Genomic DNA, 22421 nt, shown 5'->3' with positions numbered 1-22421 from the left:
AATGAATGCAATATTATTTATACAGGGTGTAACTACAGAAAGAACTGACATAGTAACAATTAATAATTAATTAGCAAACAAAGATCTATGTTATATTGTTATATCATTCATTTATTTTGTTTCAGTAAATTTCCATTGACATATTTAATTTCGATAAAAATCAAACGAATCCGTCGTCTGAATTTATAGTAGGTAGCTTGAATTAGCCTTCACCGAACCCCCTCTCCAACACCAGCCACATAATATAATCAGATTCACGTGTGGTGGAGAAAAATAGGTTTATATTTTTTTTAGCCCATCTATGCGCATTAGTAAATTATTTGTATATATAATATATAATTATTTTCGAACTTTTCATAAGGTCGTAGTAACTAGTAGTCGAACTTTTGAGATTAAACACCCGATCAAGTGATAGGTAATTGGTCCATGGACCACATTTTATTTACCTGCATCGTATACAATATTTGTTTACATTTTATTGTCCGGATATTGCGTAACAAATTATGCATAAACGTTGCGTAATGTATTTTTATAGGAGGAGGGCTCTAGTCTATAATGCTTTTGGTATCTATGCAACATATATTCTAACTAAAAAATTATACAGAGGGGGGGCTGAACAAAACTCTAGAGCTCCTCCCCTAAATTCCCTCCGCCATTCTAAACCTATTTACAAATTAAATATATATTTTTAAAGGGTACCAGCTAGGAGATATATAATATATTTTATTAATTACAGTAGGTACCTATGTAGTTTTTAAATTTTTCATGAATAAAATATAAATTAAGTATACTCAATCATTCAAATAATACTATTTATTTTCAATTATTTAAAAATACCATTGTGTTTAAATAATTTATTAAAAATCCTGGCTTTTAATGTTTCTACGATTTTTATTTTTTAAATTTAAATTTCTACTTACTGGATTCAATAATAAAATAGTTTATCAAGCTTGGGTCTACCTATTAAAAATGAAGAATTTTAGTGTCCCAATTACTTTTTTACTTAACTCAATTACTTTACATTTTGAAAAAAGTGCGTTCTGGCTCGATTTTCGGGCACCTAAATAACCCTCCCTTACCACTTAATAATTAGTGTGATTCTCCATAACTATACGATATGGTTCATAGTTAGGAATGATATGGGCCATCAAATATTAAATTATAAGAAACACTTAGACCCACCAGGCTAATACTATATCTGGGTGATCAGTTGCATGCATGCATTGAACGTCAGTGTCAATCATCGTTATTATAGGTATAGATAATCATTTACCCAATAGCTACTACCAATGATAATAATATCTCATTTTGATCTGTACCAGTTAGTGGGTATTGAGCTTAAAAAAATTTTTAGAAGCATTAAAAAATTGTCTTTTCTAATTCAATATTTATTTAAAATTTTATTTTTTAGGTAGCGTCATTTTACCTTTTTCTATTGTGTTCGATAGTCTTTTTTATCAATTTACGTTACCTTACATTTTTTATACACATTTAATGAAATATTATTAATTTAAATTGTTATGTTAGGGATTTTCAATCAATTTTTTTAGGTTTTATAGTGTAGGTACTAAATGTATATAGAACCCTATATTAATATGAAATACATAACTTAATTACCACATTCAGCTGTCTATTAAATCAACTGGCTGGCAATCAAATTTTTAGAGATTAAATTGTAGTTTTAACGTTAGTTGTATATATATACAGTGTCCCGTGGAGATTTACCAATTGCGATATCTCACAAAATAATGGAGATATAGATTCTGGTTTTATAATAAGATTAACAGGGTTTTTAATTTATTTTAATGTTTTTGTAAAAAATGTAAAAAATATATTTTTTTATTTAATTATTTCTAAAAATATTAAAGATAGGCATTTTCAGGGTTTATTTTTCTGAAAATATTGACGCTTCAAAATTTTATTTTCATTAATTTCCTGATTTTTAATATTTTTTCTAGTTTTGAAGAAATAAAATATGATTATAATTATTTATAACTGCCTATTAGGAACACGGAAGGTATTCGGACGGCCGTATGGGAATGCGTGCTGCGCGGCGGGTCACATGTTTGATTACATTACGGTGTTAACTAATTCGCAATTTTTCTCGAAACTAAAAAAATTATTGAAAATCGGGAAATTAATGAAAATATAATTTTGAAACGTCAATATCCTCAGAAAAATAAACTCTAGGTACAAAATGGCTATCTTTATTTTTTTTTTTTGGAAATAATTAAATAAAAAAATATATTTTTAACTTTTTTACCAAAACATTAAAATCAATTAAAATATAAAACAATTGTAATTCTTATCCTTGTAAGTCTTATTACAAAAACCTGAATTTCGATGTCACCATTATTTCGGGAGATATTGCAATGGGACAAAATAATCAACAAATAACAATATAATCCTCACGGGACATCCTGTATATATATAATATATATATATATATTATATACGTATAAACGTATGTCGTATTTACTATAAAATGTTTTATATTATATCCAACGTTTCAGCTTATAATCTTATTATTTCACCATCCTAGGAAGACATATCTGTTTAAGGGCAAGTTTGCCGCAATATATAACATCAAAATATATTTGGTTAATATAAATATTATAATATATCAACGAATGTTATTCATGTGATACCCAATACCCATAAGTATATTATTGTTTAAATATTTTAAATCGCTGTTCACCCGTAGTCGTTTCTGAGCTTGGCCAGTTGTTCGTCAAGGCCCAGGATCGGATCCTGCGGCAGTGGCGGTGATGTAATCGTTTGCCGCAGTGACGAGCTCTCTGTCAAAGCTGCGGGCATAACGTTCCTTACATCCAACCCGGCCCGGTCGAAGATCTGCGCCATGAGCAGGTCGACTTGTTCGGCGCCTACCGCCGTGACCGTCACGCCGCCGAGCGCTTGGGTGGCGCACGTTTGCCGCGCTCCCAAGTGGTCGGTCATCCGTTCGAACCTGTCCATGGTGGCCGTCAGCGACGGTAAGTGCATGTCACGTGCGCTACAGGCCGACGCCATGGACGTGACGACTGACCGCATGGCCGAAGTGACCTGCGGCAGGCGTACATAATATAATAATTTCAATATAATCGTAAAAGCGTTGATCTTATTGCAATTAATATTTGATTCTAACATAACATTATGATTTCTCAAATCAAAAAAGAAACAATCTCTTTAAAAGTTTAAACTGTATAATAAAGTCACCATTAATTAATGAAAGATGTACTTTTTTTAATAACTTTCTATTTTATTGATTAAATGAAATCGATTTTCTGAAAATAATGAATTGTTTATATTAGATCACAATTACACCTTTTTTTCATTAATTTAACGTCCTTTTTTCAAAAATTAAACGGTATTTTCCCTGAGTGGATGGATATGATTAAGGAACGTATAACTCAATTTCTCGAGGGATATAATAATGAACCTAACAGAGTTTCGTTTTAGAAAATTATTAAGTTTTGAATTTGATTTGTAGTATTATTAATAATTTACATTTCGTGATTATCTTATACTTTATTAATTATATAATCACACCAATAAATCTTTGTAGGTTATTTTATAGATAAAAATAAAGGGTGTCCCACAGAGATCTGACATTCTGACAAATGAAATAACTTTTGTTCTAATCAATATTTTTTAAAAATTTCTTTTAAATATAATCCATAGACACTTGCGCTACATTTTTAGAATACATTTTTTATTTTTTAATACTGAAAATAAAAAACTTAAAAATTGATAAATTTTTTTTTTCGAAAAATTCAATATAGCCAATTCATTTGTAAATTTGATTTTCACTATTTTCAGAAAAATTTATATGGTAAAAACACTTATTTAAGTCAAAAGGCTGATTTTTTAAAAATTTTTTAAATATCAATATTTTCGTTTAAATTATAGTAATTTATAGTTTATACATCACATATTATTAAAATAAATACAATAAAAAAAAAATAATTAGATTTTAACATGCACTTATTTAAAAATGTTCTTATAAAATATTTAAAAAAAACTTTATTATTATTTGAAATTACAAGTTTCATGTAACATGTACATGAAACAAGTAACATAAACTAGATCGTAATTTACTTAACGAAAATATTGATATTTAAAAAAATTGTGAAAAATCAGCCTTTTGACTTAAATAAGTGTTTTTACCATATCAATTTTTCTAAAAATCAAATTTACAAATTGGCTATATTATTGAATATTTCGAAAAAAAAATTTATCAATTTTTAAGTTTTTTATTTTCAGTATTAAAAAATAAAAAATGTATTCTAAAAATGTAGCGCAAGTGTCTATGGATTATATTTAAAAGAAATTTTTAAAAAATATTGATTAGAACAAAAGTTATTTCATTTGTCAGAATGTCAGATCTCTGTGGGATACTCTGTATAATATAGGTGAATCGCTTTCATTTATTAAAACAGCATATGAATTTGCAACTATATTATTTAAAATACAAATGTATAAAATATTATGTTTTATCTATGAATTATAAATTCAAAGTCGGCAATAATAAAATGGTATTTATAACAAAAAAATCAATGATTTCATAATTAATTCGTCTCAAATAAATAAAGCACTATTATTTCAATGAATGAACTGTATATAAAACTTTAGATTAAAAAAAAAAAACGATTAAGCTACTGAGAAGTAGATACCTGTTGATTTTTATATTTTAAAAACTGTGAAGTGAAAATATATATTATATTGTAAACCAAGAAAACAATTTAATTAATTAATATTAATATTCATTAATAAGTAAGAGTATTCAGATCTAATTTTCCAATTTTCAAGCATAAATCCAAAAATATGTATAGAATATATAATTGAATATTATGAAATAATAATAATAATATAAAAAAAAAATGATTTGAGAAAGTCAATCTATTTCGATTACGTTTTTAGGTTTCTCATCATATCAATATGCAGCATTGATATGTTTGACCGATTGGCCAACACTATACTTTTAAAGTTTTAAACACGTCATCCACCCATAATATTCAAGTGACGAAAAACAAAACAGTGCCAAATTTGCATAAGAAGATTTTCAATAACCGTACATATTATATAGAGTGTACATTTACAGCATTGTTGAACTATACTTATAGGTTGATGCTCGACGCAATGATGACAATGAATTGAAGCGTTGATGTGATGAATAAAAAGCACTATAGACAGTAGTAAGTTCGGACCATATAAGATAAATCGAGAATATTTACGCAAAATCAGTTTTCAACAAATCCAAAATAATTTTGTATGAGCATCTGAATTTCAAATTTTGACAAAATATATAAAATTTACAAACCGTTTTATGTTAGAAATACATAAAACTTGTTATTTTTAAATCTAAGATTTGAAAAATTCAATACAAGATTTTTCACTAGATTGAATTTCTCAATCGATAAAAAAATGTTTACCGGAAATATTGAATAATCACATAGGTATTATAGCAATTTTCATATTTTCTTAAAAAACGAATAACTGCGAATAATTGAAATTTCCACTAAAAAACTATTTCCTAAAATAAAGTTTTAAAATATTTTTACTTGTTGGTCTAAAAAGCTTAAAAACTTAATGCAAAATTCCTATGATTATCTGAGGTATAATAGCAGTAGAAAAATATTAATAATAATATAAATTATACATATTATCCAATATCCATTACCCATGTTTTTTTATAAGTATTTTAAGTTCAAATTTTAATGAAATTATTTACAAATTATTTTGTAACTAAACGTTCAACTGCTTTTGCATCTAAGGATCGGAAATTTAAAATTTAAGTAGTCTATTCTGAAACCAAAAAATTCAAAATAATATTTTACCACGATTTTTTGGGTAGTATTATTTTACTTTCAAATTTGGACGAAATTACACATTAAATATTTAAGAATAACAATTTTATTTAAATTATTGTAATTTAAAAATATTATTCCTGGGTGCTTGAAACTTTTAAAGTATATTATTTACATAAAAATTTGATAATATGTAAATTAAAAAATATTAATTCAATCTACTAGCTGCAGTAGTAATAATACCAATTTATAATACAATTAATAGCCTAATATCTTAAGCTGACAAACCGTCTCCGATCAGAATAGTTTTTCGTATGAAATGATATTTTATCGTTGAATTCAAATTTTACACCATCCAATACAGTGACCTACTTTTAACCTACTGTACTACTGTGTCTACTGACACCTAATTACCCGCTTTTTTATTTATTATTATTATGAATACCAACCTTTAATTGATTAATAAATTTAGACTTTTAACAATAATTTTCGATTAAGTGGTTCAAACATAATATTATATTTTACGGGTTAAAATTGAGCCAACTATAAACTATAATATACTGTATACCTAACTAGTGCTATGAGTTATCACTTCATCATATTATCGAAATGGCGTGAAAAGCCCTAAGCTTTAAACTTAGTAGATGATCGTGATATGAAGTTATAAATCATTCACTCTTCCTCCCTACCTAAAAAAAAAAAAATTTCGTACTTTGTTTTGCAAGATGGACGCTTGCAGGATGTTCAAGGCTCCTTGTAATCGGGCACCCAGCGTTAATAATTCCAAACTTTGGTTATGGTTGCGCACTGCGTTTTCCGCGTGTACCCTGCCGATTTCGAGTTCACCGAGCATTACGTGCTTCAAACATGTGTGAATTTCTTTGGCCTCTTGTTTTTTCAATTTTTTGGCACTCCTCGTTATCTGTTTGGCAGCTAATTTCAAGTCGAATATTTTTTTGTCTAAATGCAGTGTCATTAATAATTTTAATATTCCTGTTATATCTGCCAGTTGAAAAATATGTTTGTTGGTGGACTAAATACAATCTACAGACAATATTGCGCGAAAATCAACATAATAACATAAACACTTTAATGTAGCCAATAATTAAACCTTTACTCGTATATTATGTGGTATAATATTGTAAAAAAAAATACTATATCATATCTATGTGCTGTTCTTATATAGGATTTTATTGTAGTATTTATTTATATATCTATTTTTGACTAACGAAAAAGATCACATTTTCGTGATTTTGTAACCATTAACAATCATATACTAAGTATAAAGGCTCGGAAGTTATAGGATTTTAAAAGTGAAAAATATGCATACAAATTGGCATAAAAATATTTAATAAAAACTTCGAATTCTAAAAAAAACTATATTATGTTGTTATTAATTTTCACTAAAAGAAATGAAAATTATGGAAAATAAATTTATTATATTTCTAATATGGCAAAATATCGTTTATCATTTTGACATTTTTTGAGCTGAAAAAATAATTTGATGAATACATTAGAATATTAGTGCGATAGATATTATATTATGCACATCATACCATTGTAGTTTAATTAATTGTTGACCGCGACGAAAACCATAAATATCTACAATACCTAATTAATAATATTGAGTTTTAGATTCAATATTTTTAATAAATTGAACAGTTTAGAGAGAAAGAGATTATTTTTTGTTTAGAAAATATTTTAATATTTAAATATTAAATATGTATAATAATAATAATAATAATGATTATTATTAATATACGTATGAAAAAAAAATGCACTTTCTTCTAAAATTGACGAAATATATAAAATATGTATTATCGATGCTTTATCTTTTGATTTTCGTTTTTTAAACTCATATGGGTTATAACTCAACAACATATGTATAACTCGATTTATAGCAGACTAAGCTATCGATCGATAATAGCATACAGAATAATTATATAGTACTCCTATAACTTCTGAGCCCCAAAAATAAAGTAACAATAATAATGTTACGCATACAAACAGATATGAAACATGTAGTTGCATAAATAATAACAGTAGGTATGGTCTATCTATGAATTAATGTCTTACTTTGTTGTATGATAAAATAAAATAATATTATATGTTGTGTCGACGTGTCGTGTCAGTTTAGTGTGAATTTAATGTGCTAAATATTCTTAAAATATGCATTATAATAAACTTTTATCCAATAAAAAAGTCTAAAAATATTCTTTATGGGATATTCGTTTTTGATTGTTTCATAAATGATAAAATGGCAGAAAAAAATATGTAGGTATGTATGAATAATGAAAGTACTATCTATTGTTAGATCTGTTCATCAATATGCATTGTTTGATATTATGTTGAAGGATTTAATCATTAAATATAGTTTTTGAGTTTATAGTGGACAAACAAATAAAGAAAAATTAATTTTTATTCATATACCTATATATTATATATTATGTACATCGATGTGAGATTACGTGGAGTTTTCGCTCGGTAAATTTAAAAAGTCTGTATATTTATATATTATTATTCAAAGTTCGAAGAAAACAAAATCGTGGCCCATTTAATTTTAAGAAAACTATATTATTTAAAAAAACAGACGATACGGCTGAACTGGGGATAAAACGCCTCGCCGACACCGGTGTGTTGCAGTGCTATTAAAACCATAGAAAGATATTAAAGCGGAGTTGGTAAATTGAGTCCCAAATGACCCTAACTCGGCAAATTGAGTCCCGGGTAAAAATAGGTAGTAGGTAAGTTGAGTCGCGGAAAAAATAAGGTAGTAGGTAATTTGAGTCCCAGGGAAAAATGATTTATATGCATTTAAAATTTAAAAATATGCACTATGAAATTTTTATTTGTGGACAATTCATTGACTGCATGTATATGATTTTGAAAATAGCAACATGCATTTTTATTAATTATATAATTATTTTTTATGCAATAAAAATGCATGTTGCTATTTTCAAAATCATATACATGCAGTCAATGAATTGTCCACAAATCACAAATAAAAATTTTATAGTGCACATTTTTTAATTTCAAATGCATATAAATCGTTTTTCCCTGGGACTCAAATTACCTACTGCCTTATTTTTTCTGGGACTCAACTTACCTACTACCTATTTTTACTCAGGACTCAATTTACCGCTTTCAAAATGTACCAAACTTATCTCGGACTCAATTTACCTAGCCCCTATTAAAGAACGGATAGGCCATGGCTATGTTAATAAAATAGAGGGAATTGTGCCGGAATGGGGAAGAAGTAGAGGACTGATTTTTATCAGTACCTTTTATTCTGATAGAGGTCTTATCATAAATTATGTACAATAATTATATTATATACATATATTTGTGTCATGTAGTTCGTTTCCGTATGTACGAGTCAGCATGAATGGCCTATCCATTCTTATATATCTATGATTAAAATAAATACAAACTAAATAGTGTCTGTCTTCCGAAATAGCTTGGTGCCTCTATATATACCTATTATTATCCAGGGTAAATTTTGTCATCGCAGGGTCGACAAGGTTTCTGTTTATATATAATATATACTATATAGTCACAATGATACCACATAATGTGGCTATATTTTTGTAATTATGTATCATCCGTAAATATATCTATTAACCGCTTATCAAACATTTATGTTTACGATAATAAGGTCGATGCGTGTGTACTACTATAGGTACCCGTTGAATAAGCATTGTATATTATAAATAGCACTATTTTTGTTTTCAGAACTATATATGCAGAGGTATTTCAGCCGGAACGCCATGTTTAATTGTCTGCTGTTCCATTGTGACGAGAAATAATTAACCAATTGAATCTGTCGAGAGATACAACAATATAAAATTTTCTCGACCACTCTGGTTTATTTATTAAACGCTTTGTAGGAGGAAATGGATTTTGCACCGCCGATTTACCAAAAATCGAACCCAAGGCACAGAGCACTTCTAATGGGGATTCTATGTTATAAAGATAACAAAGTAAACTCAATGAAAGTTTTCCATAGAATATCATGTGCGACGTATTATTATTTATTTTATCGATTTACTCTTTTTCATCATATCATATTCGTATATGGTATATATATTTTTATATCCAATACCAACGAATAACAATTCGTATTGCAATAGATCACACTACCCTGCCAGTGCTTAAGGATCATAACTCAAAAAACTTGAATCTTCTTTTTTTGTAAGGAAATAGTTGATTGAATAGTATATTCAATATTTATATCCGTTAGAAATAAAACTATGATGTTTAATTAAATAAATCAGTAATCGTTGTTTGTATAATCACCACACCGATTGTCTTAATGTAATGTAAAAATGGTTTATTTATATACATAATTAATTTTGTTATTTATCGGGTTGTTTATTTATTTTTAATATGCGGGACACACGTCGGACATACACAATTTCAAATTTTTATTTATTGTGTCCAACTACGGTCTATATATTGTTCTTTAAGTGGATACATCTTACCAACAATAAATATTTATGATATAAAGGAGGATGGAATGAAAGATTAGTACTCTCCTAATAAATAATAATATGAACTCGATCGGATCCACGCCAATAATAATAATATTGTTATACAATAATATGATAATATATAATAATGAACGTGTTTCGTATATACTTCAGTGTCTACCTACTTCACTCACGATGTGATGTTAGATTAGTATAATATTATAGATGTATGTATAGTAAGGGTATATACTATATACAATATACATATACAATAATATTCATATATTATATCTTATAGGTACACAAACGTGATAGTTATTATTGTTATATTTTTATTAATATTATCATATAAACATTTTGAATTTCAAGTATTTTAATCTACAGCTTTAAATTGCACATCTGCTATTTGATGATGATATTTTAGGATGCGTGTACACAATATAAGTAATTGATTAATATTTAGAGTGAATTGATCTCTTATAAAATTTAAAGGTACGATTATTATATAGACAACTTCATAGGCTTTTTATCATATTTTAATTTTAAAGCGAGTTATGAGTATTTTAAGATGTTAAAACCTTAAATTACTCATAGCTCGCTTATTTAAAAACAAAATATGATAAAAAGCCTAGGTACGAGGTTGTCTAGATAATAATCTTACTTTTAAATTTTATGAGAGGATAATTCACTATAAATGTTAAACTAACAGAACTACACGTGTCCTACTGAACGCGAAGTTACTATGTTACGCACTTGTAAGACAGAAACAATACATGGGGACGTCCTTTTAACGTCAAAAGGTATATTATTCTAACGAGGAACTACATTTTTTTTAAAAGATCTTTATTTTAGTGTCATTCATTATAATTAAACATTAATATAAGCTAAATAAATCAAAATTTTAAGTAAAAAAACATAAAAACAGTGAAAATAGGTAGGTGTAGGTTATTATCTGTTCACCTATTTATTTTCATACTATGTTGAATTAAAAAACATATTTTAATTCTCATATTAGTAAATTATTATATCATAATTCATAATAATATGTAGATACCATAATGTAACTCTCATCGCGGTTTTTTCGTCTAAACTGTCCGTCGTCTGGATGAAATCTGGATGCCAAGCTATTTTCTAACAATAACCATATTATACAATTGTTTGAGAGTGATTAATGGTGTGAGTAAGTTTGGCTTTGTTCCTCTAACGTAAGTTCCTGTGTATGAAATTGAAAAATTAACCTGGAAACTATTTGAATATTATATTAAATATACCATAATGATTAATAATATTAAGCCTAGAATTATTTTGATGCAATATGTTTTTTGTTCTGGTCCTTTAAAATGTAACTCCGATAATAGAAAATGTGTTTAGCTCTTTTAGCCGATACTGATAATTTTATTTTGTATTTTTTAAGTGTTAGAGAATTTTTCATAAACTTTCATAACATTTCTCCAATAAGTTTTATAATTAATTTATTGAAACTACGATAGATATTTTACGTATTTTTACGTAGTGGTTATCAATTATTTAATATTAGGGTTGGGATTTCGATGCGATCATACTCATCATTAATCACTAAAGCAAACATTTACTTGTGAAATTCAATTTTTATAAAGTTTATCATTGTAAAAATACCAGTCATAATTATGGTAATATGGTGTATTATCCATCAGGTACCTCAGTGATCAGAGTGGAGTGGTACGGGGTTACCTCCCAAAATGTTTGTCCACTACTCCGCTTGTCTAAACTTTAAATACTTATAACTCATAAACTACTCGTTCTATATTCGATTTTTATGAATCAAAATACTTAGAAAAATATTCTGCTTTGGAATATAAAATTAAAACTCTATGTTGTCATGCAAAAAAGTAAAAAACTTAAAAAATGATAAGGATAAAAAATATTTAAAAATATAATTTTTTAATAACTTGAAACTATGTAAAAAATATTTTGAAAAAAGTCAATACTTTTTTAAATAATGAATGTTGTTTGATAAAAGAATCACCATGTATACACTATATAATATCATACACGCAGATTGCTCTTAACATGTATTATAGTTAATTAATTTAATTTAAAATTTTTCAGATTAGAAATCGGAAGACCATGAATTGTAGCTTATAAATTATTATTGAAATACAATAAATAAAAAAAAGGTCGTTAATTATTAGGTTAGTAAGATACTTAGGCAATAACGTATCGCTTAATCAAGTATATAATTCTGAGTGAATTTTTGTTGGCTGTATAGAACATTTGAATTAAGTTAACCATTTTTAACTTGGCATTTATAATATGTGCGTGTAAGAGTTTTTGATGATGTGGGGCCTATTTCCTGACGTAAAATTTTACTAGTGATTCAGATACGTTTTTAGTTGCAAAAAGGTCTGCCGACTCACGTAAAAGAAATTTAAATGCATTCCTCTCATAGCTTAAAATCTAAAAGTTTAAATCTCTTTTGTAATCGTGGCAACATTCCATGCATCTTCTGGCCATCGCTATCGTCACTGTGACGTCTACGTCTGCGGCGCGGCGCCTTCTCGGTCACGTCATGGTGTAATAATAATAATAATAATAATAATAACAATAATAATAATAGCAATAATAATAACAAATATAATACTGTAAAAATGATACTAAAAATAATAATACCAATAATTATAAATTATAATAATAAATAATTCCGATGAAAATAATAATTATATAATAAAGTGTATAAAAAATGACGCCGGCACCGCTACGGTCGAGTGTGAAAAACGTACAGTGCGCAGCAGATCCACGGGCACCGGCTAGACCCGACAGCAGCTGTGTGTGCGTTCTATTTTCGGTGATATTCGTATGTCAGACTTCTGAGCCGACGCACGATCTCTCGACCACCCGAAAGACGTCTATTCACACACGCAGTACAAAAATTGTATACCGTATACCGTGAACCACGTACAATATTTTTCGATCGCCGGGTAGATTCGATAATTTCGTCTAATTATTATTGTTAATACTCATTCAAATTATTATTGTTAAAAAACGCGCAATACGCGTGCGCCCGTCCCGCATATCCGTCACCGCGTGCGTCCGGTCACACGGGCCCCGCGGATAGTACTTTGGATGGCAGTGCACCATGGGTAATTCGTCTTCGTCGCACGGCAAACTGCACAAGCTGCAGTATAACGGTACGGCCAGTTCCCGAAACCATCTGTCGTCGTCATCGTCGTCCGAGAGATTTACTTCCGGTATACTCTTCAACTATCACAAATTAAATATACTATAATACATTGTGAATTTGAATGGTCCAGTTATATTGTTTTAACATTTTATTGTAACGCACACCCACAAAATTGATCACGTGTTAACGTTATACGGATTTCCGTAGACGCGAATAAGATGTGATCATGATAAATAATGTTCTCGTAATCTCGTTGTATTCTTCCATAAGTACGTTTTGACGCAGGTCCGCCGTCCGCGCCGGGAAAACCGTATCTGGTGATCGCGGCTCCAGCAGACGAACCGGACGTGATAACTGTCAAGTGGAAACCACCGGCCCGTGACTGCGGTTCGAAAATCACAGGTAGATTTGCACAAAAAAAATACCGTTATTTGCATATATATAAATATATATAATACAACTGATGTCTGCTATACAAGCATGTAATATACTTCATTTTGAATGGATCATAAAATGACTTGAACGTTCTTCATTGCTTATTCTTTAAACATTTTAAACCAGAATAAATAACAAAGCCTAGGAAAGCTTATATGATGTACATATCATTTAAAAATCGACAACTTTCACACAATATCCAACTTGTTCGAAATACATAGATGGCGAAATTTAATTAAAAAGATTATTTTGTTTAAAATAAAATATTATTACGCTTACATATAATCAAAGAAGTGCAATAATTGCAAATTAAATGATCATTGTAATAATAATTATTAAAGTCGTTGATAGGTAAAATAAATGTTGTTATAAACATCATGTAGTAGTATTATTTAAAATTGTATTATAGTTTTTTTAAATAATATAATGTCTTACAGTCGGCACCTATGAAATGAATCACAATAACAAAATATATAGGTAGTAAGAAAGTTCATTCACATCAAACGCATATTATTCTCCGGTGCCAAAAAGTAGGACGAAGCGTATTAAGCGTACCGTTTTACTGGAATTTCTATTAATAATGACTTAGTGTTATACACGTGTCTTTAACCCTCGCAGAATTACTGAATAATCTTTTATAGAGAGTAAATATAGCCAAAGTACAGAAAATAAATAAAACTATGTCAAAATAAGTATTTAATATTGTAAGATTAATATATAATATATATATTATATATACTAAATTAATTAAACCGAGATAGTTAAAACTAAGCTTATGCAATATGCATTAAATTATATATCAATAAATTCATAGCAATATATTTTTGGTTTATTTATCAATAATTATTTTAATAATTGATACAATTTAATGATAAATACTATTGATTTAATTCCGACCACAAATCTTAACTGAACATACATATTAAAACTATACATTTTGGTAAAATATTACTATTAATTACCAATTAATATAAAATGCATAGGTAAAAGGTAAATATTAATTAAATAAAAAAACAATAAGATGTTTATTTATCAAAAATTTTCTTTGTGAAAAATTACATAAAATTTTAGGTGTGTAAACTATCTTAGCTTTAATGATAATTATTTTAGCGATTTTAATTTTAATTTTTAAATGTTTTATGTGATTTTACATCATTTTACCAATATAATTTTTCTAATTTTTATTACGTGGCCAAATTTTTATTAGTATCATACAAGTGCTATTACGTCATATACGTCTTGAAAGTCATATTTTTGGCTGTCGGACACATGTATATTATTTTTCTGAGAATTACAAAATAAATACATAAATAAATAATAATACTAAAACACATTATCTAATTTAGTAATGATTCATAATTTTATAACCGTAATGTTATACAGGTTTTCTTTTTTAGAAATAAGTATGGAATATTGTATGAATATTTAACTGATATAATAATTTTTTAAAAAACAATTTTTAATTATAATTATAATTTGACGTTATTTAGGTACTAGGTAGACATCTGCCAGATAGATGAAAAGTTCAGTTTTTGTGATAAACTATTAATACTTTCAGCATTCAAAATGTTAGTGGGGTTTTTTCAAAAATTCTGAATCTAGTGTTTATCAAAATATGCAAATCATAAATGTTCAAAGGTGGGTTTGACCTATAGTTACGGGAAGTAGGATTGAAGGTAGATGAATTTGGCTGTGGTATATAAGATGAATATGAACCTTTATTATGCTTATATTATATCAATGGATTTGAATTTTTATTCATCGATTGGCAACAAAGTTACCGAGTAGATGACTAAAGTATAGTATTAGGTATACTTTTACCAATGCTATAGTTTTGCTCTCAGTTCTCAGTGTAAGGGACGTTAAACCTAACTAAAGCTAAGTTTAGTTATGGATAGAAATACATATTTTACTATCATACCAGTAGTTTATCTATATACAATATTATAATACGATACGGCTTCTGCTGTTTTTAGGGTATATTGTTGAGCATCGACGGACCATTTCACCTCATTGGGTCAAAGCCACGCCGGGAAAAGTCCCACACAATCAGCTGACGTTAAGTGGCCTCGAGCCAGGATGGCGTTATCAGTTCAGAGTAAAAGCTATCAACTCATCGGGACAATCGCCACCGAGCATCGTTTCAGATCCGGTCACGATGACCGTTCACAGGACAGCTGTTGTCGCACCGGTTTTCGTTTGTGGAATAGAAGACCGCGTCGCGTTGGAAAACGATCAGGTATGTCAACGTTCGTAGCACGTAAATCTAATTAGAAATCCATTTACAAATAGAACCCGAAGAACTGAAATATATCTGTATAGTATATAAATAATAATAATTTTGGAAAGTCATAGATACGTTCAAGAATAATTATATGATAATATTTTACTTCTATTAAAGTTGCTGTAACTAGATTATACAACCTAATTAAATTCAATAACACAAATTTAGTATTAATTATTTTTTTAACTTTTTAAAGACCGCAAAGACATTCTGTTGTACTTTTGTTATTATTTTTTATTTGCGCCAGTATAATACATTTTAACTGCAAACCTGCAAACAAAAAGTTTTTTTTTAAAAGTGTTTGATCACACATTCATATGGATTAACGAGGACATGCATTAAAACATAATTTTTGTTTATAATATAATCAAGGTACTGATATTAAATTATATCATCTCTTATTGCTCAGATAGCATAAAATCGTTATTTAGACATTTTTATATTAGGAATCTATAATATGGATTCCTTTCGGATACGATTTATAGAATGTCTAAAAATTCCAAAAAAAACACAATACCTACATATTTTAATAAACTTAATAGTTGTGGGCACACATGAATTAATAACTATTGTACACCTGTATATAAATGTAAATAATAATATTTATATACAAATTACACTAATGGAACACGTTTTAAGGTAAAATTCGAAGTGGAGTTTGAAGGTACGCCGGCGCCAAAAATCAGTTGGTTTAAAGACGGGTTTGAACTGTTCAGTAACAGGCGGCAAAGGGTGAACACTGATAATGGAATCAGTACATTATATATCCACCAGGCTGAGTACTCAGACGAAGGAGAAATAAAATGTTCAGCTACAAACAGAGCTGGCCACGCGATAACAAAAGCTAGGTTAAGACTAGAAGGTATATACTAATCACACTACATCATGATATTTAATATAAGACTTACCTATATATAATATGTTAATAATTGTTACGTCAGAATATAAACCATAGTCCAATGACTACTAAGTTAATTTATCAACTATCTTAAAATGATTGCATTAAAAACTAATAATAATAATAATAATATATATATATATATATAATCAATCGTAATGACACAATATAGTTGCGAGATGTCGTAAGAATGATCATTTAAAAGTGAAATTTATTTTTAGCGCCGCCCATGGTTCGGTTACCCCAAGATTATGAAGAAGGTTTGTTATTGGAACAAAATGAACCAATGAGATTAAAAGTATCAGTTTCCGGCCGTCCGTTACCACAAGTTACTTGGCTTCACGATGGTGAAGAAATCCGTGGTGGTGATAGGTAAAATTAATTTTAAATCATTGAAATAAATATTTTGTATGATACACATTTTTATTGTATATAAATAAATAATAATAATTACAATAATGCTCGTAAGTAAATATAATTAATTTTAGATTATAAATGTATACAAATTATATATCATATTATATAATATTATCGAATAAAATTTTATAATTTTACAATTAGTTGAAAATTAATGAACCCGTTAATTAAATACCACAATTTTATTTCAACTTGAAGTTTAACAATTTTATTAGAATATTTATGTTATTGTTGACAATAATAAAAACAAAACAACTAATTATAATGTATTAATGTATTGTGTAACTACAATAAACATTTCTGAAATTCTAGATTTGAAGTGATTCATACAGATAAATATGCCGCCCTAAAATTAGGGTGTGTTAAAAGATCAGATAGAGGGTGCTATCAAATTCAAGCAGTAAACCCATTGGGTGAACATATGGCTTCATTTTTGGTCACTGTTACGGGTACGTAATAAGTATTGGACAAAATGACTTTTAATAATGTTTAAATAACCATTATTTATTATTTATACAAAATAGTTAATGCACTTTTGAATGAAATGTATTTATTGTTTTTTACTTTTAGATAGACCTTCACAGCCAGGTAAAGTGCATGTATCTAAAACGTCAGGTAAATCTGTAACACTGTCCTGGAAGCCACCAGAAGATGACGGAGGCTGTAAAATTGGAAATTATATAATTGAGTATAATAGAGTAATATGATTTTAAGCTATTTGGTTAATCATGTTTTAATATCTAACACTTTGGTTCGCAGGTTGGATGGGATATGTGGTTAAAAGCGTCCACCAGTAGACAACTTACTGCAGACCTCGATGATTTACTAGAAGGTTCGGAGTACAGATTCCGAGTAAAAGCAGAAAATCCTTATGGCATGAGTTTACCAAGCGATGTATCTGAACCAATATTCTTACCGGATATCAAACGAGGGTAAATTAACATTCAAATGTTACAAGAAAATATAATGTATTTAGTAGAAGTATTTATTTTTATTCATATATTTTTTTATACAGTATATATAAGCCTGTAGTCACACCAGCTCTCCTATTAGAGGATGAAGAAAAACTAATACAGTTCCAAGAAAAGGAAATGTTGGAGTATTTTGGTCGAAAATCAAAATCTCCTGAGCCGTCGTCTAAAGCGAGGAAATTAAGTGTAGATGAGGTTTCACCTCCTGTACCAAAGAGACGAAAAAAAAAGACGAAGGCTGATTTAAATAACTCCGAGACGGATATTTATAAATCCTTTAGTCATCTAGACGTATCCACTGAGACCATACAACAGCCAATTGAACAAAAAGACCATTGGGGCTTACCTCCTGGATTAAAGACAAATAATGGAATGATAAGTCAGGGAGATACAACAAACTCTCTAACATCACTAATGAATTATACAACAAAAAGTATGTGTATAACATAAATTATTAATTTATATTATATTATAGCTATCAAAATTATATGTAAATATATTTTTTAGGAAATTCATCAGATTCTTTATTACTATTGAATTTCGAACGAGGATCAGCTCCACCTATTTCATTATCATCTCCTGAATTAGGCGCAGAGTCTGAAGATTTCGAAGAACATTTAAGGAACTCTTACAGCTCTAGTGAACTCCTGTATGAACGAAACTTAAATAGGTTCAATGGATATTCAAATAATGAAAATGTTTCATCAGAAGCTCAAAAAATTGCGATTTATGCGATGGACAGGAAAAACAGCTTAAGGCGGTCACCTATTACTAGAAGATCAAAAGATGGCTCTGAAGAAAAATCAGTTTTTAGCGATTCAGATTCAGTTCATAGTGTCGTCGATACTTCTAAAAAAATAAACACAATTAGTTTTATGTCGTTAACAAACAGCATAGATGAAGAAATCATGGAAAATGTAAAAGAAACAATTGATGATGATGATAAACAGTCTACTACGTTTTCTGGTCTAGAGTCTGAAACTTCAATAGAATCTGACGATGATTATAATATGTCAGAAGAAAAGTTTACCAGTTTTGGAAGTGGAAAACGAGCGTTAGAACACAATTCGTCTAGCGCTTTCTTTTCGACGGTGTATTGTGATGATGATTACATGTCAGATCAAAAACTTTCTGACAGGGAACGGTCAAAGTCACCCGCCAATTGGATAGAAAAGGCCAACGAAGTAGTTATAACTTCGGCTTCTTTAGGCTCTGAAAATACTGAACGAAGATCGTCGATAACGACGGTGATTTCACCGTCCACCGAAGAGACGTCGGAAAAGTCTGACTCGATGTCACAAGACTCCTTAAATTATTCCAATGGATCGACTGATAGTGGTGAATACTCTCGACCAGATGAGAAAAATTTAGACACTGCTGAAATATCTACTATAGAGACGTCAGTGGATGGGACTTATCGGCCAAGGGACGGAATCCCCAAGTACGTAATGTTGCCGAATCCGTTTTTCAAGGAGAATGCAACAGCATCTGAGAATTCGGAACGGGTGATATTTAAATTATCGTCAGATTCGATTGGTATCGTACCACCCGAGATACCAGAACGGGAAACCGGCGTTGGTAGTGGTGTAAGACCGACGCTTCCAGTCATTACAGTTACAGAGACAAACGATCGCAGCCCAAAGTCTCTGTTGAAGAAGATTTTTGTGCCACCGTTTTTAAACAGGCAATCAAATGGGCCTGACCGTGACAGGTACGATGATCAAGTGACCAGGAAGAAATCTCCAAAACGAGATTCAAAGATATCTTTGGCAGCCAGTGACGGGGGTGACGATTCTCCAGTCAACAATTCTAATACCTACACGGATGCCGATGCTGACTCATCCACAGATACTGATGCCACCGCTGCCGCTGAGATGATTGCGGTTAGACATTACGGTGACATAGTTGAACAATACAGTGGAGTGGCTAGGAGACCTGTAGCCAAAACTTATTTTGACTTTGAACAATTAAAAATGGCCGCAGCCATAGAATGCTGTGATGAACCAGTCATTAGATTTGAGGCTGGGCTGCGGGATGACTACGAAGAAGATGGTAACGTGGATGCAGATTGTGGAAATGAAGAATACTATGAAGAGAGCGGTGATTGTTCGTTGGAAAAGTTGTCTATACAACCGGAAGCTGATGTAAATCTGGAGACGTCAGGAGAATGGCTATCGGCCGTCGTATTGCATCAGCCGGAAATGCCCGAGCCCAATGCGGTGCCGTATTTGAAGATATTTGGCAACCTGTCGTTGGCTGTGTTCGGCTATTGGTTATATATGTGCAAAGATGAGAAACTTTCTGTACCAGTTTTTGGGTTTCTGTTGTTCCGATTCTTTAAGACACAAATTTGGGATAGAATTTGATTTTTTGGCGATTTGTTTGTATACACATGAATTACACTGTCCGCGTTAAACATGTGACCCAGATAAGTGTGAAATGGGAAAAGACAGGGTTCCATATGATATATATGTCCAACGTCCATAATGTTTAATATTTAAACACGTTTGTTCTCTATTTATATTATTTTATTGTTAATTAAAATTTTTATTTTTTACACTTAATGAGAAATGTAACAGTAATATTGTTCATGTTAGGATATTGTTGTTTTATACTGAACGTTATAAAATATTATGAACCAAATAAAAAATAATATTTTATACCTTGGGCATTCGAGATGTTCAGTGTTGACCTGAAACACATTTTCAAGCCAATTTTTTTTTAAGGTGAAGTCTTATAGCGTCGTCGTTACTACTCAGTAATGACACACTGTTGCTTATTTTTTAAAACATTTAATTATTTTTACTTGCTGAAAAATGAAATCATAATGCATTCTCAAATAGTATTAGACAAAAATAATGTGTGTCATATTGCGTGACCGTGTGTAACTGTACTTATAGCAATAATAATAATACTACTACTAATAATAAAACCTAATAATAATAATGGTAAAAATTATAATTACATTCGTACGTGTGTGGGCAAAACAGACGATGGTGCGGAATGGGGAAGAATATTGGCAAACATGCGTAACACGATGTATATAACATGCCCCACACAAATGAAAGGAAGTCGTCAGAATAAAATACGTAAAAAAAACCCCCGAAATGAAAATGATGAAAAAAAAATATATAAACTACAACAAAAACTTTAAAATAGCCCACTGCGTGATATAAATCGCAAGAAATATCGCTGTACAAACTGCGCATGTAAAACCGATCCCCTCTACGTGGTTTCGCACTCGAGCGGGCGTGGACGCGGTCTCATCACGCGCGCACAAAGACTCGGTCCGAAAACCCGTGTGCGCGTACACGTATTTCGACAATTAATTTCCGGCGATAATAATAGCAATAATTACCTTTACTGATTATACGTTGGGTACCGTAAAATCGTCATCGCCGTCGTAGGCTTTTTGGAGTTTGCGAGTGCGAACGTTCGTGCCGAATGCGGAACGGTCGTGATAACAACACAACACGTTATCATGTCAGAGCGGCAAGGAATCAAAAATAAGGAATAGGCGACTGGTGGTGACAGAAACTAATCCTCAGGTATGTCGCGTCCCCGTAACATTTGAAATGCACGCGAATTTAAGTTTCCATTTTTGTTTTTATCCGAATAAGGTCCCGAATGTATTAAACGACTTCACGGATATTAATTGTTGCTTAAACACAAAAAATGTATTTTATCTTGCTGTAATAGCCATATTAGTATAGGTACCGTTTCAATTAGTGAGTATTCGATCTGTTATTAATTTCATCGTTGACCATCGCAATTTAATGTTTTACGGGCTATCATAAAGATTAAAGATATTAGATAAAGCTGTCATTGAAAAATTAAATTTTTTTTTACACTTTTAAACATTTCATGCACATCATATTTTGATAATGTGCATTATAAATGTAGTCAAACTATCACTAGATAGGTAGACTAGGTAATCCATATCGATCTGAAACCGATGTACCTACCTCGATTATCCAAGT

General features: G+C 29.7%; 3 protein-coding genes across 5 annotated transcripts in view; 2 read left to right on the top strand and 1 right to left on the bottom strand.

Annotated features, from left to right (window-relative positions):
* MnM (myomesin and myosin binding protein) overlaps positions 1-21112 on the top strand; it is a 31500-nt gene extending 10388 nt beyond the window's left edge. For all 3 annotated transcript variants that reach the window (XM_089218853.1, XM_089218854.1, XM_015517864.2), the window contains 10 exons: positions 9540-13503; positions 13722-13838; positions 15848-16110; positions 16795-17017; positions 17275-17425; positions 17783-17919; positions 18041-18168; positions 18230-18402; positions 18486-18874; positions 18949-21112. In XM_089218853.1, coding sequence (XP_089074979.1) covers positions 13392-13503; positions 13722-13838; positions 15848-16110; positions 16795-17017; positions 17275-17425; positions 17783-17919; positions 18041-18168; positions 18230-18402; positions 18486-18874; positions 18949-20807 — 3552 coding nt within the window. In that variant the 5' untranslated portion in view covers positions 9540-13391 and the 3' untranslated portion in view covers positions 20808-21112. The remainder of the gene's footprint in view (positions 1-9539; positions 13504-13721; positions 13839-15847; positions 16111-16794; positions 17018-17274; positions 17426-17782; positions 17920-18040; positions 18169-18229; positions 18403-18485; positions 18875-18948) is intronic.
* Positions 2693-6783, bottom strand: LOC149058430 (charged multivesicular body protein 1b-like). The gene is made up of 2 exons (XM_089218245.1): positions 6520-6783; positions 2693-3063 (listed from the first exon to the last, which is right to left on the bottom strand). Exons 1-2 carry the CDS (start codon positions 6781-6783, stop codon positions 2695-2697), a joined length of 633 nt encoding a protein of 210 aa, XP_089074371.1. The 3' UTR covers positions 2693-2694.
* A 630-nt stretch (positions 21113-21742) lies between the features above and the next one.
* The window catches only part of LOC107168450 (uncharacterized), a 104956-nt gene continuing 104277 nt past the window's right edge, over positions 21743-22421 (top strand). Inside the window, exon 1 of the mRNA XM_089218848.1 lies at positions 21743-21989. The gene's annotated coding sequence lies outside the window, so the exon portion shown is untranslated. The remainder of the gene's footprint in view (positions 21990-22421) is intronic.

Source organism: Diuraphis noxia, unplaced genomic scaffold, assembly GCF_037042655.1.
Source record: "Diuraphis noxia isolate RWA-SAM2 unplaced genomic scaffold, SU_Dnox_SAM2 contig0002, whole genome shotgun sequence".
In the NCBI taxonomy this organism is placed as follows: domain Eukaryota; kingdom Metazoa; phylum Arthropoda; class Insecta; order Hemiptera; family Aphididae; genus Diuraphis; species Diuraphis noxia.
The sequence above is the reverse complement of the archived record's forward strand: the minus strand, read 5'-3'. Positions and strand labels throughout refer to the sequence as shown.